Source organism: Cyrtonyx montezumae, unplaced genomic scaffold (genome assembly GCF_038088225.1).
Source record: "Cyrtonyx montezumae isolate F1298 unplaced genomic scaffold, pur_monq_1.0 scaffold_30, whole genome shotgun sequence".
Classification (NCBI taxonomy): domain Eukaryota; kingdom Metazoa; phylum Chordata; class Aves; order Galliformes; family Odontophoridae; genus Cyrtonyx; species Cyrtonyx montezumae.
The window spans coordinates 10,782,781-10,809,886 of NW_027072035.1; the positions used below are offsets into that span (position 1 = coordinate 10,782,781).

At 43.4% G+C, this 27,106-nt stretch overlaps 2 protein-coding genes across 2 annotated transcripts; one reads left to right on the forward strand and one right to left on the reverse strand.

Moving 5' to 3' along the window:
* The first annotated feature begins 2,775 nt into the window (after nucleotides 1–2,775).
* On the forward strand, nucleotides 2,776–14,688 carry REEP5 (receptor accessory protein 5). The gene is made up of 5 exons (XM_065744277.1): nucleotides 2,776–2,979; nucleotides 3,134–3,227; nucleotides 9,801–9,939; nucleotides 12,238–12,406; nucleotides 14,058–14,688. Exons 1-5 carry the CDS (start codon nucleotides 2,862–2,864, stop codon nucleotides 14,105–14,107), a joined length of 570 nt encoding a protein of 189 aa, XP_065600349.1. The 5' UTR covers nucleotides 2,776–2,861; the 3' UTR covers nucleotides 14,108–14,688.
* A 4,330-nt stretch (nucleotides 14,689–19,018) lies between these two features.
* Nucleotides 19,019–24,318, reverse strand: SRP19 (signal recognition particle 19). The gene is made up of 5 exons (XM_065744256.1): nucleotides 24,236–24,318; nucleotides 23,373–23,448; nucleotides 21,961–22,032; nucleotides 20,691–20,802; nucleotides 19,019–19,687 (listed from the first exon to the last, which is right to left on the reverse strand). The coding sequence occupies exons 1-5, from the start codon at nucleotides 24,274–24,276 to the stop codon at nucleotides 19,554–19,556; spliced, it is 435 nt and encodes a 144-aa protein (XP_065600328.1). The 5' UTR covers nucleotides 24,277–24,318; the 3' UTR covers nucleotides 19,019–19,553.
* Nucleotides 24,319–27,106: the final 2,788 nt, after the last annotated feature.

A 27,106-nucleotide genomic window follows, 5' to 3' on the forward strand; every position in this document is an offset into this window, starting at 1 on the left:
GCGGAGGGAAAGGGAGACTCAGGTGATCGCGGGAACCAACCAATGGGCGCTGTTGCCGCCTCCATGCGTCATCAGCGCATGCGCCAGGGCCGTCACGTCTGCCTCCGCCGCCATCTTAGGTGCGGGTGGCATTTCTCAGGCCGCGCTGCTGGGCTGGGGGTGGTACCGCCGCACTGACTGCTAGGTGTGCCCAATACATAATTTATTCCTCCACATGTGCGGCTGGGAGCTTGCCCTAGGGCTGGCTGTGCTTCACAGCCCGCACCCACACGCTACGTTGCGTGGTGTGGCGGGGTGTGTTTTAAACCCACAGGCGGCAGTTTCCGGTCGCGGTCATTGCGGTGAACGTGACCTATGGAGCTTGGTGAAAGCACCAAAGGGCTGGAGTCCTTTGTATCGCTTCCCTTCGCTGTTCTGGGGCTTTCAGGCCTTGCGCTGAGCCCATCCAACTCACACATTAGGATTTAAATTCTTTCAGAAGAAAACTAGCCAAGCAAGGAAACAAAAACTTACATAAAAATATAGTGATTCCTGATTGCGGCTGTGGTATGCAGTTAAGCACCTCAGTGTGAAGTCTGTGTGCTTAGGGTCATTAGGATAAAAGAAAGACACTAGTGAAGACACTGAGCTAGCAATAACATCCCAAAGACAGAAGTATATACATTTGCCACTCATTTCCCAGGGAAGGATAGCGAGGAATAGACTTTTGCCTCCTTTCCAAAGTTAAAAGAAGAAGCGAAGACACTATGGTTGGTCCAGAAGCACCACGCATCAGGCATGTGGATTTTGGAGCACAATCCCCTTAAAAACAGCGGATTTACATAAACTGGTGCCTCGCTTCAGCAAACTCTGCAGTGGAGTTTTTGATAATGGCATTTGCTCCGCTACCTTTTTTTGCTACAATATTTGAGATGATTGGTGATTCACATCAAATCTTCATGCATAGAAGCACGGAGGAAGGGATGGCCCTTGGCAGGGACACATGGAAGGCATTGAGTGCAAACTGGTAGATCCCACTGCTTGAGATTCCACTGAGTTCAGTTCATGCCAGATCTGTGTGGACATACAAGGTTCTATATACAATACAAAACCTGCATCACTTTCAGGGTATCAACTTCCAAGGTAGCTTTTGCAAATTAATAAGAGCAAATATGTAGGTTGGTGAGCAGAGGCTTCAACTGTAGCTCCAAATAAGCAGCATTTCTCTAGGACTAAAGCAGTTAATCATCCATCAGAAACCATCAGTGGATGGTGCTAATTCCCAATCGTTCCTACAAATCAGTGGGCTGGTTTGAGTTTTATTTTTCCTCATTTAGAGGAAATTCGTGGCTTATCCTGTTTGCTGAAATAACACACCATAAGCAAATTTCTCCCATAAGCAAATTCAGTTTATTTAAGCTGACATATTGACGTTATTGCATTTCTTCAAAGATAAACCAATATATAGGCACCTCTCAGGAATTTGCAAGGAGAGACATGTTGAAAGCACAGTTGGCAATGCCTCTTGTCAAGTGGCAAGCACAACTGGGATATTAGGATGGCAACATACTGCATCAACTTTTCCCTAGTAGACCAGCACTAAGCAACCTGCAAAATTATCCAGCAATGTAGTCAAACAGGTTTTTAATCTCTGCTTATCAGTCAGCCTTGGCACTCAGTCAGAAAGACCACAATAAAATGTGAAAATTAGCATTTGAACTGAATGAAATGTTTGAACTGAAGTAAAAAAAAAAAAGATAAAAGGAAACAGAAAAGGGTCATCAATTTGTGCAGTTAGAAAAGAATCTCTTAAAAGGAGCTAGATTGCACGAGGAGTAACAGTTGAAGTATGAGAACATTTTTAAAGGGGCTAGTGGAGGTGGACAACAGAAATGAGCAGAATAGGAGGAAACTCTTGAAAGCTAAGAGAGAACCAAACCCAGAGCTCAATAGCATGTCATTGCAGCTCATGTGAATTCAAATGAAGACTGAGGCACCGTTTGAAGAGTTTGCAGCTGACTGGGCTTGCCCAGCTTATGAGAAAAAAGATGTTCTTTCCTTTCAGCCCTTCAACAAACAGCTGGTTCCTATACTAAAATCTCCATCAAAGGAGAGCTAACAGAGATAGTAGGGATACCAAAGAGCACTGACTATAAGCAGTGTGAACTCATCTGAGCTCAGCATTGACAGTTACTATAAAGCTCCTTTCTTGAGCCAAAAGTACATAAAATCTACATGGAAACCATTCAGGCACTGTTCCCCTGCTCTGCTTAGTGTGTTACATGGGAAATTAGCAGAGTGGGAGAGCTCACACAGGCATGGAGCTCAGTAGAAATCAGCTAACACGATATAAATCACACTTGGAAACATAAACAATTAAGTAATTTGAGGTGAATTTACACATAGCAAATCATCCACCCAAAGTTTGTGAAAATATCTGCATAAAACCAAGTACCTCATGCTGTATGAACTACATGTTGATAAGTACGTTAGGCGTATCAGCATATTATGAGTTACCAAGTGCAATCACAGCCATGAGTTCAGACTGCCATGTTGTCAGGCAGCAGTGAAGCCATGCGGCTATAACCTTCACTCTATATTATTTCAGCCCCTACCTTCCGATCCTCACCGCTGAACATCTATAGTTACCGGTAACAGGTACTTCAGATAGAAAACCAACAGAAACGCAGTCCCCAGGGTCGGGCCGCGGCGCTCCGCCAGCAGCACGCAGCCGCTGCCTCCCGTGCTGTGTGTCCGGGCGCGGCTCGGCGGAACGCGTGTCCCCGCCCCGCGGGGCGGTTGCTCCGTGGACGTTCGGTGCCAGACTCGAAGGCCGTCGGCGGCTCCGCGGGCTGAGAGCAGTGTCGGCCCAGCGCCTCGCCATGGCGGCCACCCTGAGACAGAATTTCGACCGCTTCCTACGGGAGAAGAACTGCGTGACCGCCGTGCTCGAGAGGATAGAGAGCAAGACCGGCGTCGACCGCGCCTACATCGCCATCGGTGAGCAGGGGCCGTCCCAACACCGGGGCCGGAGCGGGTGGCCGCGGGCGGAGCGGCATCTGTCGCCCGCGCCCTGCTCTCCGCCGTCCCCAGGCCCCGCCGCCCACCCCGGGCACCCCGCCGCCGGTAACCGCTCCGTGTTCTGTCCCCGCAGCCGTCCTGGGAGTGGTGGCCGTGTATCTGGTGATCGGCTACGGCGCCTCACTGCTCTGCAACATCATCGGCTTCGGCTACCCCGCCTACGTGTCGTGAGTGCCGGGATGGGATGGGCGCCGGGGAGGTGCCCCGTCACCGCGGGTATCGCTGCGGGGAACCGGGGAACGGCGGCGCGGCGCCGCTCCAGGCCGTGGCACGCGGTGCTGGAGGACTGCTCTCGCAGCCCCTCTGCCGCCTAATGGTTGTCCTCCGTGGGGGCGCGGGCAGGCGCCGGCGGAGAGCCGGGATCGAGCTTCGGTGTCCCTGGCAGACGCCACGTAACGAGCCGCGGCTGGCCGTTGTTACCTGACAGCCCGCGCCAGCTTTGGGCTGCGTCTGCAGCGAGGATGGGCGCATCGCGAGGTGAGCTGCCGCGCCCAGCACCGCAGAGCGCCGCGGCTGCGTCCACTGGAACCCGCGAGAGTATTTTTAGTAGTGCAGTCTCCGTTACGCATAGGGCACCGCTGTGCTGTCAGCGCATGCGATGCGGAGCGTCGTGTGTCAGTTGGCACTGCCTTCAAGGGGGGGTGTTTCTGCCCAGCACGTACACGATACACAAGCACACGGCAGAACTCCTTAGAAAATATCTTGCTTTTCGAACGAGTGCTGAGGAAAACCTCCTTAGACCTTCTGTCTGTGAAAGTAGCCATTGCCTCTTGTTGTCATTGTGTTGTTACATTATTGGAGCAAAATGGGTTTCCGGTTAGGTGAGATGTCAGCAGAGAGCTGCAAAGACCTCAGAAGTGTACTAAATAAAACCTTATGTGTGGCTGACTGTGTTCTCAAAATGGAAGTCCTTCCCAGCTATAACGTAATACTGGAAACACAGCGCTTGCTTTTGTCTAACTTGAGTACAGTCATCTTAAAAATGCTTTATCTGGCCATTACATTTGGGTGAAAGCCATGTTGTTTTTCCTTCCCCGTGTTTATTGTATAGATGAGAGGCTGTCTTAGTGCTAGACCCCTACAATTTTAAAACTGTCTTATGGCTACCGTGTGCCTAGCTGAGTGAGGCTTTTCTGGGTACTGTCATCAGTGGGCACTGATTTTGGAGATTACAGGCCAAGAACAGCTCTAGGAGATTATTTTTATAAGGCAGTTATAGCTTTAAAGGTTTTAGTTAGTTAGTTTTTTTGATTGTTTTCTTTTTTTAATTAAAATCTGAAAGTGAAAATATGTGTAATGAGGCACTAAAACCTTTAAGTGATTGCTTAGGTATTATATTACATTGGTGTACTACCTTGTACCTGAGTTAGGCCACTGTTAAATTTCTTTAATTCCTTTGTTAAGTATAAGCTGTATAAATACAGTGAATTTCATATTTCTTCTGAAATGAAACAAAAGCACGTTAGCTATGGGAGTCACAGATGTGCCTGCTCACTCACCAGTATAACACTGATAAGAAACCTGAAGGATTTATGCACAGAATGGTTTATTTCTTCCCAAACTACAGCATGAGCTCTTGGCTTACTTTGCACTTGGCAATACAGTGTGTTATTAAATACACGTATTGATCTATTGATACATGGTTTAGTAAGCACGGCATTTCTTGCTTACACTTGAGGCTAAGCTGTCTTTTGTCTTAAACTTGTAACTTAGTTAATACAAGAGACACCAGGTATACCTTGTAAATGGTGGAATTTAGAGTGATCACATGACACTAGAGTGATAAATTCGAGCATTTCTTGGTTTCTGGCTATCACATCTTAATAGCTGGACTGAGCTTGAGGGGGAAAAATAAGACAACTGCTAATGTGGTAAAAATCATGTTATACTGATTCTGTGAGTAAGGTATGTGTGAATTAACTCCAGTAATGATTTACTCTGACAGATCTAATTCAGGAGTGACTAACAACTTCTTCCTGGAAAAGTGGTAGTAGCTGTCAAAACGAGTCATGCTTTAAGTGAAAGAGCTCAACTTGGCAAATTACAAACCCTGGACTTCATGCAATTAGATGCTAGACTTGGTCCAGGTGCACTAATTTTGCCTGACATTAAAAACTGATCTGAGGTCCTGAGACTGCAGCTACGCAGCTACTGTGAGCCCAGGACTGCAGGAGACAGTGGCATCCTCAGCTCCTCCCCACTGTCACTACCTGTTAGCTGGGTTATCGGGTAATAAATACAGCTAAAAATAAAGGTAAATTGTGCTCCTCCTCTGCCTACACAGGTTGCAATGCTGACTTATGGCAGGGTATATTCAGTGCTGGACAAAACCCTAGTTTTAAGTTGTGATGTGTAAGTTATGTCCCAGTGTCACGGTGTTATCCGTGACAGTGACCCAAGGGAAACCGAGAAGGGAGAGAGGAGAGAAAAAAAGAAAAGAGAGCCGCGCTCCGGGGGGAGGGGGAAACAGCGGGAAGAGATGGGTCTACAAAAAGCAACGGCACGATCTGAGAAGGAACGGTAACTTTACTAAATCAAATAAAATTGAACAATTGAGAGAGAGAGAAAATTTCCAAACCCAAAGCTGTGAGCTGACGTTAAGGAGGAATGGCAGGGGAAGCACACGTGCTGAACCTCCACGGCAGCCCAGAGCAACGCGCCCAGACCGAGCGCCGCCTGCATCCGGTGCGGAGCTCCGCCCCTCTGCTGCTCCCACAGCATTAACTCCTTCACTGCTGCGTGATGCTCTGATGTGGAATACAGGCATCAACACCACAACAGTGGTCTTAATGCTGTGTGTCAGCTGATGTGACCATAGCAGTTTTTGGCTACTTGCAGTGCTGCTGCATGTGACACTCTGACCATGACAATGTCTGGTTCAGGTACTCCTTTATCATGGTGGATGGAAACCTTGTTCTCTAGAAGTCTAAGCACCACCAAGAGGAAGACTGGGAAAGCTGTGAGGTCCCACATATAGCACGTTAGTTGAAGTGAAAATCTCAGCTAACATCAGATGAGAACTTGGCTGTTGGCTTGGGCAGTGAAGAGCCTTTCTCTGACAGTGATTGGTGTTCCTGTGATTGCTATGTCTAAGGTTGTAGCCATCATTCCTTATATTGACAGCATCAGTCATAATTAGAGTGGCTCAAGATTATAATTGTGTTGTTTTTTTAAATGCTAACTCAGTGTCACATCATTGTGGGGAGTGTTTTCACATGTTTTTCTGTAGTCCTGTCAGGACTAGCTGTTTATGATTCTAAAAACTTGCGGGGTTTGTGTCATGGTTTTATGATTTTTGGTACTGGTATTCCACATCATAACATCATGTAGCGCATTTAGAGTTAAAGAGTTAATGCTCCAGCTCCGTGGATCATCGATAGTTCCAGGTGTACCTGTCTCAGAAGAGAAGGACTACACTCCCCAGAGGACTGTGCGATGCTTTGCATTCTTACGTGTTTACACTCATAGGGAAAGATAAAAACTGTCTGTGGTCACGGGACGCTCTCTTTCCTTTGGGATGGACTCAGCAGTGGGTGCTCGCTGCCGTCCGCATTCAGCGTTAGTGTAAGGCCTTCAGTTTATCAGACACTCTCTTGCTCATTTTATTTGATTTATTAGCTTGAATTCCAATTATATTGTATTATATTGTGTTATTTTGCTTTCCGATATCTATTTAGTAAATTAGCTTTCCTCCTTAGATAATTTTGTTTCTAGGCCCATCTCCCTTTTCCCTTTTCCCCTTCCCCTTTCCTGGGGTGTGGGTCCATGGGTCCCCTGTACCAATCGTCATGGAACCGGGCCGAACCTGCCTGTAAACCATTTACAGTTTTTTTTTTTTTCCCTCAGTATCTGAGGTTCACAGCTTCACAGTTAAATTGAAACTTGCAGGATTGGCAGTGCTTCCTTTTTTGTGCTAGCAGAACTTACAAGTGAAATGAGGAATACTTTGCAACAGGGGCTGCCATATCTTGAGGTTTTTGGATGAGTGAATATATAATATAAAGGAGCAAATGCAGATGTTTCATTATTATTCCTGCAAAGATGAAATACTCTAGAAATAATTGATACCTGATGGAGCAGGAAAACTCAGGTCTGACACCCCTATCTGCTTGTTAATTGGAGTTGCTTTCTTTGGTGGTTGTACAAGGGCAGTCAGTTTGCTCCCTGTGATTTGACTGGGCAAGATATCAGCTCAAGGAGCTGCAGCAGCAGATGGTGAACATCCAAATGGAGCGTACCCATTTTTAGAAATGGGTATATATCTTTTTTCCCAGATACCCATTCTCACGGGGGGAGAAGAATCTAAGGCATCCCGTAGTAGCACAGTGATATGTCATCTGCCTTTTGCCACAGAATTGGAGGTTCTGTTCATAAAAATGGATTTCCGCAACTGCTAAGATAATTTTAGTGATAGCAGCAGAAGTTAGTCTGTGGATGGCTTTAGGCAGACAGCAGGACTGAGAGCAGTTTCACTGCAGAGTCCTCCCACAAATACCAAGCGAGCATGCTTCTTGTGGTAAAATAGCCTTCCTCAGTGCGCAGCTGCTGCAGAACTTGCAGCATAACTGGAGACATTCATGCACTGAAGTCCATCATCAAGTTTTCCTTTGCAGTGGGGCACTTTGCCCATACTTTCTGCGTCTCCTCCCCCTGTTCTCTTTGTTCACCACTGACTTCCCTGTTTGTTTGCACTTTTTCACAGCTTGAGGAGGGCACGCACAGAAGCCTCCTCCCTCAGCTCTGCTGTTCTCCCGTACACACAAGTGTGTGGTGGCGGTGGGTTGACAGAGCTGTAGGCCAACCAACGCGGCCACCTCGCATTGGCAGTGCCTGTGGGAAGGCTGCGCGGCTGCCGCTCCCGGTGCTGTGCTATTGGAGGCAGCAGCAAGCACGCCTCCTGCTGTCCACCTGCAGAAAACTGTCCTGGCTGTGCTGTGCTCCGCTGCAGCCCCTGCTGTGCGCGGCGTAGGACGAGGGCTGGTCCAGCCGCAGACTGCTGGAAACAGTGCATCAAGCCTCAAGAACGAAGCCTTCGTGTTGTATTGCAGAGTAATTCAGTACAGTAGCTGCGTGGGTGCTGTCTGCACACAGTGGGCTCACCACTGCGTTTGCAAAAATGTAAGGCTTGTCACATGGTTGCCTTTCTGTTTTCACTTACGGAACTAGGGAGTGACATGGTCTGAAGGGTTTGCCCAGGAGGGTTACTCACAGACAGACATCTCTCTGCAGCTTGTAAATATATCAAGGCCACAAAATTTTACTGACTGTGAAAAAGTCAGAATGAATGCTGCTTTGACACATCCTGTTGTAGTGTTGCTTCTGTCAGCTTCCTACTTCAAAACAGTGAAAACTCAAATCGTGTTTTCTCTTGGCATCTGGAGAACAAAAAGGCAGTTGGCAGTAAACAGGAAGCCCCAGACTTTTCTGAGGTTCCTGTTCATAATACAGGAACTTACATCACAATTTGTGAGTCCTGCAGGAGGAAGTTCATGGAGCAGAACATCTTGGGATGCAGCTGTGGTCCTCACTGTGTGTCAGAGGAGGTTACCTTATGCTGCGCCTGCACTGCCAAGGGCTAACTTGTAATCACATCTTACGGCCTGGCTCATGCACTTAGTGAGTAAGGATGGATATTTGAGATTCACTTCGCAATCCTGAATGAAGTTTAAAATTTTAATCTAGATACTGCTTGCAGTGGCAGGTGCTGCTCCACTGTGATCTTTCCAGTGAGAAGGGCACTGTGACTCTACAAAACATAATTTAAAATGCTGTTTGTTAGAGCTAGCACTGTGAGGAAATAGGGCACAGTACAGACAACCTCACATCGTGCCGTGGATGCTGAAACCCTGAGCTGCAGGACTGAACATCCATGCTCAGTGCAGACCCCAGCCTTGGACAGGGCAACCTCATTTTGGATATGGGTGAGGCAGGTGCATGGTGTCATTGCTACCTGTAGGCTCCTCTGTTATCTTTAGCTGGGGAAGTTTATCCTACACCTATGGAATGTATGGAACACAGGGTTGGGTGTGCTCAGGTTGGATGTTATGTGGGCCATGTACTCCTCCACATGTAGCAGTGTTCTGCTCAAGATTGCCACAGTGCATTCAGAACTGGTCTTTTCCTCCATGTCCCTCACACGGGTAGGTGATGATATGTATGTATTTAATTTGCTTTCTTTTGTAATCACCCAACTAGAAGTAGGTCAGATGTCTTTTCTTTTTGAAGTCGTGAGTGTAGTAAAAAGCTCTGCTATTCAGAGCTCTTAGGCACATTGAGGATGGATATATATGGAAAAAGTAGGTGATGACAGTGCCTTCTAGTGGGATACAAACCCTACGGAACAATAGCAGTTAAAAAAAAAATTGGCTCAGGCTAACTCCTTCTGATGTCCAGTGAGAGCTCAATTGCAGGGATTGCAGTCTCTATCCAGAAAGATGCTGCTCCCTCAGCTTCTAACCATTAAATGAGCAGTGGATCCAGGTTCCATCCCTTCTGATCACAAAGGTGCATTGCTTGCACCTGAACTCCTGGGTTAGCCACACCTTCCCACGTGGTACTTAGCCATTGTTTCAGGCTGTGACCTGGCAATTGCACTGCACGGTAACATTTTAGTTTTTTTCTTTAGAGCGTTATTATTAAATTAAAAGATGAGAATTCGCATGTAAGAATAGAACTGAGATGTAAAAGTGTCACCACTATAGATGCTATTGATCTACTCATTTGTTTTGTTTTCCTTACAGAATCAAGGCCATTGAAAGTCCCAACAAAGATGACGACACGCAATGGCTGACTTACTGGGTTGTGTATGGCATTTTCAGCATAGCAGAATTCTTCTCTGATATCTTTCTGTACTGGTTCCCTTTCTACTACATGCTGAAGGTATTTCAGTTTATGTGCCACCAGCCATCCTAAAATGAGAGCTATAAATGTAACTAATGTCTTCAAAAGTGAATGTGAATGTCAGAATTGCACCTGGGTCACATTTTAAGTGTTGGTTATACTTTTCATAGGTTCATAAGGTTGGAAAGGACCTACAAGATCATCTAGTCCAACCATCCTCCTATCACCATCCCTACCCAACTACTAAATCAATCCCTTAGCACCTCATCTAAACGCTTCTTGAACAGTGCTAGGGACGGTGCTTCAACCACCTCCCTAGGCAGGCCATTCCAGTGCCTGACCACTCTTTCAGAAAAAAAATGTTTCCTCAGGTCTAATCTAAATCTTCCCTGGCGCAACTTGTGACCATTCCCTCTCGTCCTGTCATTATTTATCAGGGAGAAGAGGCCCACCCCCTCCTCACCACAATCCCCCTTCAGGAAGTGGTAGAGTGCAATAAGGTCTCCTCTGAGCCTCCTTTTCTCCAGACTAAACAGTCCCAGCTCCCTCAGCCGCTCCTCATAAGACTTGTGCTCCAGACCCCTCACCAGTTTTGTTGCCCTTCTCTGAACACGCTCCAGGGCCTCAATGTCCTTCTTGTAGTGAGGGGCCCAAAACTGAACACAGTACTCGAGGTGCGGCCGCACCAGAGCTGAGTACAGGGGGATGATCACCTCCCTGCTCCTGCTGGCTACACTATTTCTAATACAGGCCAGGATGCTGTTGGCCTTCTTGGCCACCTGGGCACACTGCCGGCTCATGTTAAGCTGAGCATCAACCAACACCCCCAGGTCCTTTTCCTCTCTACATTCTTCAAGCCATTCTGCCCCAAGCCTATAGCATTGCATGGGGTTATTGTGGCCAAAGTGCAGGACCCTGCACTTGGTCTTATTGAACCTCATCCCATTGAGCTCAGCCCAGCTGTTCAGCCTATCCAAATCCCTCTGAAGGGCCTCCCTACCCTCAGGCAGTTTGACACATCCTCCCAACTTGGTGTCATCTGCAAACTTACTGAGGGTACACTCAATTCCCTCGTCTAGGTCATCAATAAAGATATTAAACAAGATGGGCCCCAAATCTGACCCTTGGGGGACACCACTCATAACAGGACGCCAGCTGGGCTTAACTCCATTAACTACTATTTTAAAAAAAAATATGTTTTATTTTTACAATAGTTTTACAATGGCAAATAAAAAAATGGAAGGAGAGAAATGCCTGGTTAGGCACAGTGCTACTCTGAGAGGATGCTGTAACTGAACTATTTTAGGAAATGCTTTTGGGCTATGGAGTATACTGGACACCTCACAAATAAATAAGAAACTGTTTATGTTATTCAGATGAGTTTCAAATGCTGTAGAGCTTGCATTGAGAGCGCTGTCTTTTCACTGCAGGTGATACTGATGTGAAAACTGAAATACAGACTACATGAATAAGTCCTGTTTGCCAACATTACTGAAAAGTGGCATTGGTGTTTTAATTTCAAAGCAGATCTCTTAAGTTGCTTATAGTTACTCTGAATTTTAAATGTTTAGTTTGATACTTCTATACACACTTTTGATGTCATTTTGTATAGCCATCTTTGTAGTGTGTATGACAACAGAACTGAAGCCATATGAAGGTACTTCAGTGGTGAAAAGGCGTGTAGTATTTGTAATAGTTTGTTAGAGGTTGTTTTTTTGATTGGGTTTGTTGGTTTTTCCTTTTTTCTTTTTCTTCCTCAGAGAGCAAATTCTGGTATAAAAGCTGTGTATAAACTGTGCAGTCCAAAAGAGTGACCTTGTCTTGTGCAGTGTGTATCTGTATCTTTTTATCATGTCACTTTACCATTGAGATGCATGCAGACCCGGTCTTTCCCCTATTATGTGTCTAAGTGAGGAAGTAGAGGGATGTATCTTGGCCTGATGTGAGTGGTGGAAGAATGTAAACCTTAAGTTCTGCCACGTAAGTCAGAAATAGCTAAAGTTTTGTCAAATCAGCTTCTATACTACTACTGTTTCTGTATCTTAGGATAAAAGAAAAATAGTATATACTGTCTTGATATACTTTCTGTGAGTTCGGTTTTATTGCTACAGCCCAACCTTTATTCCATCAGTTTGCATGAAACTATTAGAATGTAAGGATTTACTGTATGAAACTACTGATACGAATACTTAGATACTGTGACCATACAAAATGAAGGCAAAGATGTACTGTTTTAAATAAACATCCTGAAGTCTGTGGCAGAGTTAGCAAGGCACATTTCCCCTCTTCTCCTGCTTGTCTTTTTTACTGATGCATGTGCTCTTGCTGTCCCCACAGTGTGGCTTCCTGCTCTGGTGCATGGCTCCAAGTCCCTCTAATGGAGCAGAGTTCCTCTATCACCGAATCATCCGGCCTTTCTTCCTGAAGCACGAGGCTCAGCTGGACAGTGTTGTCAAAGACCTGAAAGGCAAGGCTGCAGAAACCGCAGATACCTTTGCTAAAGAAGGTAAGTGACTGTTCGCTGATCACATCACGTAAGAAGAATTAGAAGAATCTTCCTTTGCAGCTCTAGTCTAAGAGTTAATATTCATCATTTGGGGATTTAAAAAAGCCCAAAACAAAAAACTTAAAAGATCATTCTGTAAGCTTTAATGAAGAAATTAATTTGGGTAAACTATCAGGAAAAGTGGATGGAAGTGAACTTTCTTTCTAGAATTAGAGTTATGCTAGAATAAATGCAAGTTGTTTGAATGCAAGAATCAGCTAAAAAGATGGTATGTCTTCCCAACATTCATAACATCATCAACATTCCCTCTCTAGGCAGGTGTCTAAACACCCTCACACAATACCTTGGATAAACACGGCCACCGTTTCAGTATAGTCTCACATCTTCTAAATCACTGCCATCTCCAGGACTGTAGAAGAGCTGCTAATTGTCCAGTAAATAAATCCTTAAACTGTAGGAAATGGCAGCACTTGAAATGAAGGTATTCTGTCTGTAAGATTTTGAATTTTCCTTCCTTTGGAAAACAAAGATTTCTGAGCCAACTCTTAAAGAAATTATTTTAATTTGGTTGAGTAGCCTAATTTTATCATAGCCTGGAGTTATGTAATTTTTGTTTTCATTGCCTTGTACTGAAAACAGGATGTTTGAAAACATCTGATGGTAATTTTATGAATAAGACAATTTATTAAGTAGCTGAAGAAAAAAATTACTTAGATTTCATTTGAAATACATTTTATCTATTAGATACCTCAAAGCACATGAAGTTTGATTCCTTTTTATCAACTTGTTTCCTTGTCGTTACTTAAATGGTCTGCCTTTCTCAACTACTCTTGGAAATCCTGCTGCTTGAGCCTTCCTGAATTACTGTTGTTAGACAGGTATCTCAAATAATAATCTTCCATGTTGCTTAGTCTTATTCTCTCGCTTACTTATTCCTTTTAGTTCATTCTCCATTCTATCACTTACATCTTTTGGTAAAAAGCTGAAGGGAAAGTGCAGAGAGAATTGAGCTAGACTCTTTTCAGTAATTCCCAGTATCAGGACAAGAGGTAGTGGGCACAAACTGGAACACAGGAGTTCCCTCTGAAACCAGGAAGCACTGCTGTGCTGTGCTCATGATGGAGCACTGGCACAGGCTGTCCAGAGAGCTCTAGGAATCCTCCTTGGAGATCTCCAAAAGCAGACTGTTTGTGGTCCTGTGTCCCTGCTGGAGCAGGGGCTGGGCCAGATGGACCCAGCAGACCCTGCCAGCCATGGCCATTCTGTGATTCTGTCACTGTGTGATTCTTTCCTATTTTAAGATTACACATCTATATCTTCTTTAAGAACTAATGCACACAAAGAAACACATTTTCTAGCATTATTCCATCCCCTTTTCTTCAGTTTGGTTGCTGAAACCTGTGTGTCCGAAGGACTTCATTTCTTAGTAAAATAATTGTAATTCACTTAGTGCTGGTTTAATTTTTGAATAAAATATAGTTTTGTAGCTTCATCACTATGTGATGTGTATATGTAGAAGGTGTTATTTCCTTTTGTGAGGTGTCTTCTATGGTATAACAGGAAAATAATTAATTTGTACAGCACATCAACACTGAGTAAGCTGCTTAAGTATGTAGGGCACTGCTAAGATTAAATTTTGATTTTTCTGCAGCCAAGAAAGCAACAGTGAACTTGCTGGGTGAAGAGAAGAAGAGCACTTAAAACTTTTAACTGGATAAAGCTTCCCAGCCACCTCTGTTAACGAAGCTTGATATTATGGGGATCTGTGGTATAATTTTAAAAATGTTGCCTTGAAAATGTTCTCATATATTAAAGGAATGTGCTCTAAGTTTGCTTGCTAGTTTGCTCTTGTCTGACTATTTACTGTTGCATGTTTCACTGTAACACAATATTTAGTACAGTGTGCATTTTTTTAATGGTGGATAGATACTACATGTAGGAAGAGTAGCTTTATTCAAATGCTGAAGCTTATATTAGCGTGAGGTAATTTGCCAGATGTGGATGGACTAAGTTGCAGAAGATGAGCACAAGATGACTAAAGATGCCATCTGCTTGCTATCTCATTCTGAATAAAGTTGTCATCTAAAATTGTAAATGGAGTGCCTCATAATATTACACTCAAAAGCACAAGCTACCTTTCCTAAAGAGTGCCACCATTACAAACAATTGTTGCTAAAGTCCTCTTGGAAGTTTTTACTGTCTTAGGCGTGCATCGTTAATGGGTCAGCCTGCAACCTCCCCAGGCTTTCTGTGCATGTTAACAGCTGCAGACTGTTCTGATTTTCCAAGAGAACCTTGTGTGAGCAATGAAAATTCCTGAATAGAGATGCTAGTATACAGATTTCTTGATGTATTCATGACGAATTGGCAAGAATTGAGTTCAAATAAAGAGAATAAATGCTTTTTCCACAGTTGATGGCCTTTTCTTTGTAGATCTGAAGCTATACTTAATATTTCACTCTGCAGTACATTCAAGAAATTCAGTATGAATTACTGAAGTCTCTCTGATCTCGTATCCATGCTGGTATGTCTTCAGAGCATACGGTAGCGCTATGACAGTTCTTAACTCACAAAGCACAGAAAAGATGGAAGGTAAGTAAGTATGAACTTTTGATGTGATGAGAAGTGATCTCTGGTCCACAACCTTTACATTAAATAGCAAATCTTAAAATGGACCTTTGAAGACCTTGGGATTTTTTCTCAAGTTTTTGTGTAGAAACACTATTGTTTCTGGCACAAGAAACATAAGAGAACGAAGCATGTAATTTGTCAGCAGATTTAAGTTTATAGAGCTATAGAGAACAAAGGGTAAAGCAAACTTGTAGCTGAGAGGTACAAAATCTGAGGTGACCTACGGATTAAGTGGTTTAATTTCACATCCTGTTTTTTCAGGCCTTCACCCTTTCATCTTTTCTGTAAGCCATATTAAATTCTAATGTGGTGTTTTGACACTGTTACAGAATCACAAAATGGTTGTGAGGTTGGAAAGGACTTCTTGGGATTGTCTAGTCCAACCTCTCTGCTTCAAGCAGGGTCCCCTAGATCACACTGCCTGGGATCTCATCACCTGAGATCACATTCAGGTGGGCTTTGGTATCTCCAGGGAAGGAGACTCCACAGCCTTTCTGGGCAGCTTGCCTCCAGTGCTCTATTAAGTAAATAAGCTTTTCCCTCTTGTGCAGATTGAACTTCTGTGTTCCACTTTTGTGTCCCTGCCTCTTGCTCAGTGCCATGGAAAACAGCCTGATCCCACCCTCGTAATACCTTCCCTTAATATATTAGTACACATTAATATGATCTCCTCTGTTTTCTGTAGCTGAGCAGCAGTCCCATGTCTCAGTGACTCCTCATAAGGGATTTAATCCAGGCTCCCAGTCATCTCTGCTGCCCTCCACTGGACTCTCTCTAGAAGCTCCCTGCCGGTTTAACTGAAGATCCCAGAACTGGACACAGCACTCCAGCTGTGGTCTCACCAGGGCAGAGTAGAAGGGGAGGATCATTTCCCTTGACCTGCTGGCTATGCATCCTAGGACAGCACTGGCCTTCTTGGCTACCGGAGCACACTGCTGTCTCATGGCCACCTATTGGCCATCTGAACACCCATGTCCTTCTCCACAGAGCTACTTCCTAGCAGGTCAGCCCCTAACCTGTACTAATAGATGCAGTTATTCCTCCCCAGGTGCAGGACTCCTGCTCTTGTTGAACCTTATTAGGTTCCTCTCTGCCCAACTCTTAAATCTGTTTAGGTCTTGCTGAATGGCAGCACAGTCTTCTGGTGTGTCAGCCGCTCTCCTAACGTATTATCAGCAAACCTGCTGAGTGTCAACTGTATCCCTTCATCCAGCTTACTGATGTTAAACAAGACCAGAAGCAGCACAGACCCCTGGAGAACAATACAAGTTACCACTTCTAACTAGACTGCACATCTGACGACAACACTGTAAGCCCTGCTATTCAGCCAGCTTTTAATCCACCTGTCTGTTCACTCATCTAACCCACATTTTCTGATCTTACCTGTGAGGATGTAATGGGAGACAGTGTTGAAAGCCTTGCTGAAGCCCAGGTAGAGAACATCCACTGCTCACCTCACATCTCAGCAGCCAGTCATTCATTCTACTGTAAAAGGCCAGCAGATTGGTTAAGCTTTATTTCTGCTTGGTGAATCCAAGCTGACAGCCCCTTCTTGTCCTCTATATGCTTAGAGATGTCCTCCAAGATAAGCTGCTCCATTATCTTTCCTGAGATGGAAGTGGGGCTGACAGGCCTGTAGTTTCCTGAGTCTTCCTGCCTGGTCAACTGCGTGTACAGCAGTTGTGGCCAGTGTAGTTTAGTTTCACCTATTGCAATAATTTTAAATACTTAAATTTTTTTATTTAGGTTACAAATTGCTTGTCTGAGACCAACAAGGAACTTGCCCTGAGCTGACTCCACCAACTCAAGCAGGAAAACATTGCAAGAAGGGGAGCAAGAAGAACGGATCAAGTCTTGCAGAGGCAGAGCAGTGACCTGCTTTTCTCTGCTTCCTCTTACTGACAGCATGCTTCCAATTACAGCTGAAAAACATCAGCTTGAGTAACTACACACTAAAAAACATTGGTTTGAGCAAGTTGTTGAAGAGGGTGCTTAAACACCATAAACCCTTGTGAAGACTCCTAAATCTTCTAGAACATCTAACATGGGGGAATTGACATCCCAGGGCAGTCTTGGACCAACTGTACTGTATAAAAGTCAGCATGCACATTTACTTCTGTCAAATCACCACCCACAGATCAAGACCCTCAGCTCAAGACATCACCACATCTAAGGAATGGTGAAATACTTCCTTTTCTTCTCTTTCCTCTTGAGCTTCTTTTACTCATTTTTCTTTATTAGCCATTGCCTAAACTTGCCTTAAGTTGATAAGGAAAAAGCTCTCAGGCCAAGTACCCCACCAATAATGCTTACTAATTGCTGTTAGAAAATTAGCCAATTTTGCTGCGAAGAGTTGATCCATTATTGTTAGAAAGCTCAATAAATTGTATTGTACTGTTCCTCTGAGTCACTGTCTTGACTGTTGCAGGGAGCGCCCTATTCAGGTAGTTCCCAAGACTGACTTCCCTTACAACTTACTGAGTGGGATGAGGCAGTACTATATAAATAATTTTTCTAAAAGCGGTTAGATAAATCTGAGACTTTCCAATAGTAACAGGAACAGTTTTAGATTTAAGACTTCCTTCTCAATTTCTCAAACTGGTCAACAGGTTTTCCACTGTCACTTCATTGTCACCTCACCCTCGCGCTTCCCTGTCTTGCTACTTCTACTCCACAGCGCAGCAGTAACTAATAACCTCTGACCACCTCATTATTTCCCATAACAAACCTTCAGCTGCATCCAGCAGTGTTTCTGCCATTTGGCATTCCATCAAGTCAGAGAGCAACTCCCTCAAAGTAGAATGGCATAGGTTGGAAGGGACCTTAAAGATCATCCTGTTCCAACCCCCTGTACTGGGCAGGGTTGCCATCTCTATGCACGTTATCAAAGAGGGTTATTCCAAAGGTTATTTGTAGAAGAAGTTAGCAAAAAAAAAACCAAAACCATGTTTGTACACAGCCATGCCCAATTACAGCCTTAGAGCATAGGATTTCCTTCTCAAAGTCATTCTTTTACTGTCAGTCTGTATACTGTTATTTTGGAAGCCCATCAGGGCAGCTGCTGGATTTTATACAGTTGCAGTGAGAGTAAGAACGCACCCTCTTCCATTCAACACTGCAACAGAACAACACTTACAATGTCTTATAGAAAGGAAACACAACTGACTGAACCTCTCATTAATTGGGAGCTGCCCTCCAGTTTGCTATAAATATCTAACAGTATGAACTTTTAAAGAAACAGCAACCTATCATCTAATAAAGCATCTGAGTAGAACAAAAAATTATATAAAACACTCACAAGCGTGACATATCTTCAGCAAAGATATCATCAAATACAAACTTAACCAAGTTCTATTGCTCTAGACTAGTCAGATATCCACATGAATTGTGAATGCTGCTTATCTGTAAAATATGGAAAAAAAAAAAACAACAAAACAGCTTACTTGTCGGACAGATGAAAACAGAATATTGCAACATGGAAGTTTTATCAGAATAATCTGATAACTTGCTCCCAGTCCTCATCTATGACGTAGTGAAATAACTGTTCTCAAACATAAGAATGATAAAAGCTCATAAGGAATTACATATATTTTTAATTTGAAACAGGTACCAATATGGCTTTTTCAGTCTCCTTATACTAAACTATCCCTCATTTAACTTGTACAGTAATTTCTTCAGTTACTTTTAGTGACAGCTGTTCTGATCAATTAATATTCAACTAACTTCTTGTCCTTGCCCATGGAATACATAAGTATCTTAAGTTACCAGACATTGCAAGGCTTAGACATCTGAAATAAAGCTAGAAATAGGAAATAAATCTAAAATAGGATAATAAAGTGTTCCAAAAAAAAAAAAAAAACCAGAAAAAGGAAAAAAAGCTCATTTGTTTGGTCATCTTAAATAGTTAAAATACTAACCCCACAGTAGTAGGTCTCTGCTTGAAATAAGATGCAGAGTAGAAATTAACACTTGACAAAAGCATTCAAGAAAACATTTCAAAATTAATGTGCCACCTTTATTAGTATACTGACAATCAAGGAAGATGATTAGGAAGAGAGGTTTACAGTCATAATTTCACTGATTTACATTTTATTATTGGTGATACAGACCCTCCAGAGTCAAGACAATCAGACAACTAGCATAGATAAATGGTTAACCAACCTGAAATCTGTTCACCTATTTATTCTTCATAAGATTTTGTATTATTTTTACAAAGCTGCATATTTATTTTGGCAAAAATGATTCTCTTGCCCACCCCATTTGCTTATGTTGTTCCACTTTCAAAACTGAATGTTATCTTCAGACTTGCAGGGTGTGTGTGAAGACAGATTTATTGTTACACAGATACAAAGCAGTTACATGCATTCCAGCTCCAAAATAAGCAGGCAGTTCTATTTGTCTTGACCTTTTTATTTCATCCCTGCATCTTTCACCTCAAAGTTGCATTAAGTAATGTGTCCATCCATATCCATTGCAAGTACAGATATTAGATATTACACTTATTCCAGATGTGGAGTCATTTCTTTTTCTTCCCTTTACCTTTCTTGCCTCCCTCTCCTTGTTGAAGACTTTGATCACTACCTCCCATCTTCTGAGTTCTTGTTTTCAGCTTGGGAATGGTTTCTGCAGCATACAGCATCACTGACTTACCTAAAAATACAGGGTGGGGGATCATTGATACGGTGTTAAGAACATCCACACCATTTTCAAAGTTAAAAACTTCAGCCCATTTTCAGATTTCAGTTACAGTAGATAGAAAGCCAATGAGGTCTCTTTCCTGTGCTGCATTGCTTCAAGTTTAGAAAGATTTTATACCAGCTTTTTTTTTTTGTTATTATTTTTTAAGCGTGGGACTAGTGTCACAGTGGACCAGAACAGACATATCCCCTGACAATACCTACATCCTTCCTGTTAACCTCTTCCTTCAGCTCTTAATAGCCTAAAATACCTGGGTCAGAATGACTACACAAAAAGCTACAAGCACTGTTCACAAAAACACCACCATCTTCCTACACAAACACAATCTGTATCTGACTCCTGACTGACCTTCAAGTACTTCAGTAGTTCTTCAGCTACTCTCATCTTTTTATTCTTCTTGCTCTTTCCTTTAGACATATGCTTCTTTGTATACTTATTTGCTTCCCTATTATACTGACTCCTTGACAAGAAAAAAGGAAAAGATGAAATGGTGAATTACAAGTAATTTTTACAGGGAGCTGCTCCAGGGCCTTCCCTTTATTATTAAAATATGAAAATTACAACACAAAACTGAACTGCAAACTCTGTCTTATTTTATCTGTTACCCATATTGATACCTAAATGATGCATATAGCTTAAGAGTGGAATTTATTGGTTTTGTTATCAAGTATTTTGTTTTGTCTATCATAAGCCAAAACTGTACACTGAAAGATCAACTACTGCTATCACACAAAACTAATTAAAACTAATTAATTTAATTCAAGCACTGAAGAAAGAGCAGCATTTTTACAAGCTCTACTCGCTGCTCACACATACTTGATTTAGCTGACTTACACAGGCAAAGAGATTTAATGCAATATTCTAAAATTTGTGACAGTAAAAACAATTAATCAAGCTGAAATAGTCTTTTTGGTTTAGTATCAGGTGAAGGGTTTAACTCAGATATTCTACTCACGTGTTGGAAACTGAGGTAAACATGGATTGCCATCATCTTGTTTCAGCTGAATTCGTACTCTACCCCTGTACTGCACATCACGATTCCACTCTCTAGGATACATCTTATTTTTCTGTCATACAAAGAGAAAAACTCTTTTATGTGTTAAGTACTGGAAATATTTTCCTGCAAAAATTGTCAGGCATTTAATCTAAGTCACAGCATCATGGACTGCTCCAAATAACGACTGCAGCTCTCCATCAGTCCCATCCACCGAATGCTTTCCCCTTGTCATAGCCTAACGCTATGTTGTATACCATTTTTGGAAGCACTGCTGTAACTTGCTGTTCATTGCTGGTATGCAACAGTAAGCAGCTATAGGGACTATTCTACATCCCCACCAGCCTGGACTGCACTGACACAAGTTTCTGTCTCATCTCCATAGCCACAAACACTTCTGGACATCTAGAGACAGTCTCTAGGAGGTCACAGCAAGTCAGTCTGACATCCACTGCTTTCAATACTCACTGCCTTTTACTTTTGCTACAGGCTGCTTACTGGTAGTGGCTATTTCACAACTGAGTGCGCACTAATAGGAATGCATTCGTCTTTCAAAAAGCAAACTGAGTTTCTATGAGCTTTTGGATGCCAGTCACTTTTGAATGAAAGCATCTACAGAAAACATTAATCACTTCAGAAAACAAAGTGAGAAAAGACAACTTGCTAGAAACCCAGACTCATTCCATAAGGAAGAAAATCAACCAAGTAACCGAAGACCAAGATAGTATGACAGTAAATACATACTGCATACTGTGACATTAACTGAAACAAAACTCCAGAGCACCCTGCAGATTTTAAGCAGCCAAATTCTTTTACTATCAGACACTAGTCCCAAAAGATAACACCTTTCAATTCAAATGCGCTTTTTTAAGTTTAATTTGCCAAGTTGCACCTTGCAAGATTTGCTTTTACTCTGACTCTGTTAGGAACTTCGAGAAATGAGGACAGTCTTCTCAGAAGAACAGTTAAGAGAGTAATCTTTTTATAAGTGTAAAAACTGTCAGTAACTCAGAAATCTAAGTAATTCTTGCCTTGTATACTGTTTTCAAATATTTCCTTCATCATTATGCTCAGTTAGTACTCAAAGTATCTTGGCTGTTAACAAAAACTGTATTGCAATTTACTCTGTAAGAAAAAATAAAATCATAACAAGACACATACCAAGGTGTCTGGTTTTTGTGGTTTTGGTTTGATTGTCTGTTTGTGGAAGGGGCTGTTTGTTTTTTGTTACCTCTAACAGCACGTTGAATCCAACTGCTGCACACACATCTTGGATTTCAGTAGATGTGGGATTTTCAACAGCCTGTTGAAACAACATGCTAAACATTAAACATTTTTCAGTGATGAGTAACCTATACGGAAATAGTGGCTCCTCTATACTGCAGAACTAGAAAAAGTGGATGGGAAAGGGACAGTACTTCAGATAGTGACAAATATACTGCAAAGGTCATCTGGGAGCCCTTCTACAGAATAGAAAACAAAAAAAAATTATAAAGAAACGTAGGTAACTGAAAGCTTGGAATGAGGATGTGGCAGTCTCCAAGTTACAACAGGAGCCCCGCAGGGGCCCCTTGGCTTTTGGGAAACCATGGTAACACTATCTTGAAGATAAGAGAGGAGAACAAGTAAGGCCAAATACGGAGAAGACAACACATACCACACACCTATTGGGTAGAGATAACTGCAGCATGGGTGATTGGTAGTATTGTAATGTAGAAAGCTGTGAGTGTGTTACTTAGGATAAACGCCATTTGCCACTCATCATATTGGTGCATTCATGGTGGCAAGTGGACCGGCGGGGCGCAGGTAGGGTCGGGCGCTGGGCCTGTAGGCTGTGAGACCACTGCAGGCCGGAGCGGACCGTAACTTAGGTGGCCAGGGAAAAGGCAACAAAGAAATCAGTAAAACAGAAAGCAAATGAGAGAATAATTTAGGACAGAGGAAAAGGGCAGAAGGTAACAGAATTGCATAAGAAAAACAGTTATAATGGCATTAATGATACTTACACAGAACCCAAAACTGACTTGCTATAGGACTAAAGGGAAATTTACAGCAAATGCAGAAAACACTGGCACTTTTTTTAGGCACAGGGCAGCAGATCCATTCCACACATTTGGTTGGCAGTGTATATGCTGTATAATTATTTTCACTTTTTAACTATTATCAAGAAAACAAACAAAACACTAATCAGTGAGAAAAGCCCTTTATAAACTCAGCATTTGCTTGTTAAAAACACTATGAAGAGTGAGAATTAAAACTATTCTGAATCAAAAGCAACAGCAACTACCATATCTGCATGCCACATACATTTTTAAGTTTCCTCCTTGACAGACAGCAAAAAGGGCATATTTAGGTAAGTCAGTCACCAAGCTCACAATCATTACCTAATTATTATTTTCTGCATCCCTCCCAAATTTGGCACATCAGTTCTGTAGTAAGCACACTTGATTGCTGTTTCTTCACCTTCTTACCAAAGGTGCTGCTCAGATGCAAACAGAAACCCAGGGCTCTTCTGTCAAACTAACTTGCCATGGGTGAATTGGGAAGATAATAACTTTAAAAATTACTTTTATTTTCCAACTCTCTACATACCACTGCAGAGCAAAACAAAACACTCTTTTTTCCTGCCACCCACAAACTTACTTTGTCTATAGGTATCCTTCTTCCTTCTGCTATCGTCTTCTTGTTGTTCAAATATGCCGGATAAATGCAAATAAATCTAAAAAAAAGGAGAAAAATAAAACAGTTTAAGTAATATAAACTCTTTAAATTGTTTTCATTTTCCTAGCAAAACAAAGAAAAAAATAAGTATCACTGCCAAAACATAGAAGATTCCACAGCAATTAAAAACACTTTCCTTATTTGGTAAGATGTGACATTGCCCCACTTTCAGTTATTCAATATGCTGCCTGAGACTGGGCAGGAGCCCCACCTGCATGACTTCTCTGAAGAACAGTGCACAGAGGATAAAGATACCAGTTCAAGAAAAAAGGGAGGTGGAAAAAACTGTTTTGAACAATCTTTTTTTAAACCTGGAAAACTAAGAGAAGAAAACAAACAGATTCAATTTCACTCAATCAAATATATTCTTTTCAGTGAATATATTCCACTCCACTGAAAAGAATGAATGAAAGTTTCCTCAAAATGAGGTAGCACCTCTATGGGTGATAAATATTAATAAAAGCAAAAGTGCCGCCTTCTTGTCTATTTGCAATTTTTCTATCCACACGCAAGAACTAGCTAGACTTGAGTAAGTTACAAAGCCTCTGAAGAAAAACATGCTTAAAGAGTTGCTTAAGTTAAGTTGAGAGTTTTCAAGATATTTAATCCTGTCAAGCACATACAGGTAGACAGAACCACAATTATGCTTTTCATCAGACAGGTGAGGGAAGAAAAAGGCTGAGGTCTGCAAGCAGTCCCACACGCAATCCCCATGCGGGGCCCCGCCTCGCCACGTCCCGCTGCAGGCGGTCGGTTACGGGCAGGGCCGCCCCGCCCCGGCTCACCTCTCCTTGTCGGCCGGCGACGCAGCAGCAGACACCGCCATTGCAACGAGTGGCACCGCGCCGTCACGGCCCAACCCGCCCGCCTCCCCGCAACCCGGAAATCCCGCCTCCCGCTTCCGGGAAGTCGACTGGACAATGTTGCTGTCTGTAAGTCACGACGGCCTATCAGGAGGCGCCGCGTCTCCAGCGACGCGCCGGAAAGTCCGAAGGGGGCGGGTGGTCTTCAAGGGTTCATAGGTTCAGTAGGTTGGAAAGGACCTGCGAGATCATCTAGTCCAACCATCCTCCGAACGCCATCCCTACCCACTGAACTACTAAATCAAATCCCTTAGCACCTCATCTAAACGCTGCTTGAACAGCGCTAGGGATGGTGCCTCAACCACCTCCCTAGGCAGGCCATTCCAGTGCCTGACCACTCTTTCAGAGAAAAAATGTTTCCTCAGGTCTAATCTAAATCTTCCCCGGCGCAACTTGTGGCCATTCCCTCTCGTCCTGTCGTTATTTAGCAGGGAGAAGAGGCCCACCCCCTCCTCACCACAACCCCCCTTCAGGAAGTGGTAGAGTGCAATAAGGTCTCCTCTGAGCCTCCTCTTCTCCAGACTAAACAATCCCAGCTCCCTCAGCCGCTCCTCATAAGACTTGTGCTCCAGACCCCTCACCAGTTTTGTTGCCCTTCTCTGAACACGCTCCAGGGCCTCAATGTCCTTCTTGTAGTGAGGGGCCCAAAACTGAACACAGTACTCGAGGTGCGGCCGCACCAGGGCTGAGTACAGGGGGATAATCACCTCCCTGCTCGTGCTGGCTACACTATTTCTAATACAGGCCAGGATGCTGTTGGCCTTCTTGGCCACCTGGGCACACTGCCGGCTCATGTTGAGCCGAGCATCAACCAACACCCCCAGGTCCTTTTCCTCTCTACATTCTTCAAGCCATTCTGCCCCAAGCCTATAGCACTGCATGGGGTTATTGTGGCCAAAGTGCAGGACCCTGCACTTGGTCTTATTGAACCTCATCCCATTGAGCTCAGCCCAGCAGTTCAGCCTATCCAAATCCCTCTGAAGGGCCTCCCTACCCTCAGGCAGTTTGACACATCTCCCAACTTGGTGTCATCTGCAAATGTATAAATTTTTGTAGTGGGGAGCCCAGAACTGGACACAGTACTCCATGTGAGGCCTCACCAGGGCAGAGTAGAGGGGGAGGATCACCTCCCTTGACCTGTTGGCCATGCTCTTTTTAATGCACCCCAAAATCCCATTGGCCTTCTTGGCCACCAGGGCACACTGCTGGCTCATGGTCAACCTGTCATCCACCAGGACACCCAAGTTCCTCTCCTCAGAGCTCCTCTCCAGCAGCTCACCCTCCAACCTATTGTCACCGGTTTGCGGGACAGTTTGACCCAGTACCGTGACAGTTGAGGCAGGGGACCCACGGGCCCACACCCCGGGGAAGGGGAAAGGGGAAAGGGAAAAAGGAGAAGGGAGATGGGCCTAGGAACAAAACAGCGGCAACGATCTGAGGAGGAAAGCTAATTTACTAAATAGATATCAGAAAGGAAAATAACACAATATAATATAATATAATTGGAGTTGAGGCAAATGGATCAAATAAAATGAGCAAGAGAGAGAGTGTCCGATAAACCGAAGGCCTTACGCTAACGCTGAAGGCGGACGGCTGCAACAAACACCCACTGCCGAGCTTGGTCCCGAAGGGAAGAGAGAGTCCTGTGACCGCAGACAGTTTTTATCTTTCCCTCTGGGCGGAAATATGTAAAAATGCAAAGCATCGCAAAGTCCTCTGGAGAATGCAGTTCTTCTTCTCTTCTGAGATAGGTACACCTAGAACTATCAACGATCCACAGAGCTGGAGCATTAACTCTTTAACTCCCAATACTCCACATGATGTTATGATGTGGAATATTAATAATACAACAAAAATCATAGAACCATAACACCTATACATGCAATTATCCCTCCCTATGTGCAAGACTCTTCACTTGCTCTTGTTAAACCTCTTCTGGTTCCTCTCTGCCCAGCTCTCCAGTCTGTCCAGGTCTCGCTGAATGGCAGCACAGCCTTCTGGTGTGTCAGCCAATCCTCCCAGCTTTGTATCATCAGCAAACCTGCTGAGGGTGGACAGACAAGCTTACTGGGGCTTGTCTGTCAATTGTATGCTTAAAAATTACTTTCTGGGACACATAAGTGTGGGAATACAAGAAAGAATATTCAGAGCAGAAGCAGTGGAGAAAAATAAAACAGCATGAGAAACAAAGACTGAGAACCACGGACACTCCAGAAGAAAAGGAAAACAAGTTCAAGTAAGCTGTGTGATGGCTGTGTGATGATGACTGTGATTGTAGGAAGAATGCATGGCTTGGAACGACTCATGACCCTGACTGGATAAACACCTGCATGCACAGCTATGGAGTCTTTGTGGAATATTTTGTTGACTTGTAAAGGCAGATGGGAAAGTTAAAAGAGAAAACTTGTGAATGTATATAAGGGATTTTAGAACCTGTAGTAAGCGATTTGGACCATCCACATCTGAGTCCATGCCTCAAGTGCTGCAAGCCACCACTGTTAACTGCACTTTTTTTGCAGAAAAATCTGCTTACTGTGTTCATAAAAATCCGTACCAGTGTAGATGACAACAGCACCAACATTGCAGACTAATGTAATAGAATAGGAGGTATTACTTTTGGAGCAGCTCTCTAACTAGCTTGAGATGCAGTTCCTAAGCACTGTATGCTTTAGCTTGGGTCAAGTATTATTACGTTCAAAACGTCCAGCTTGGTGGACACGCCAGTATCAGAAGGAGCAAGAGAGGTTACTGTGTAGGATGGAGTACACACAGGTACCTGGAGGTGTTCATCAG

Coding starts and splice junctions, on each gene's coding strand:
- REEP5 (XM_065744277.1), top strand. CDS start 2,862: ATGGCGGCCACCCTGAGACAGAATTTCGACCGCTTCCTACGGGAGAAG. Junction 2,980..3,133: donor CCGCGCCTACATCGCCATCG/GTGAGCAGGGGC, acceptor CTGTCCCCGCAG/CCGTCCTGGGAGTGGTGGCC. Junction 9,940..12,237: donor CTTTCTACTACATGCTGAAG/GTATTTCAGTTT, acceptor CTGTCCCCACAG/TGTGGCTTCCTGCTCTGGTG.
- SRP19 (XM_065744256.1), bottom strand. CDS start 24,276: ATGGCGGTGTCTGCTGCTGCGTCGCCGGCCGACAAGGAGAG. Junction 23,449..24,235: donor TCGCCGGCCGACAAGGAGAG/GTGAGCCGGGGC, acceptor CCTTTTTTTTAG/ATTTATTTGCATTTATCCGG. Junction 19,688..20,690: donor TTTACCTCAGTTTCCAACAC/GTGAGTAGAATA, acceptor CTGTATTTTTAG/GTAAGTCAGTGATGCTGTAT.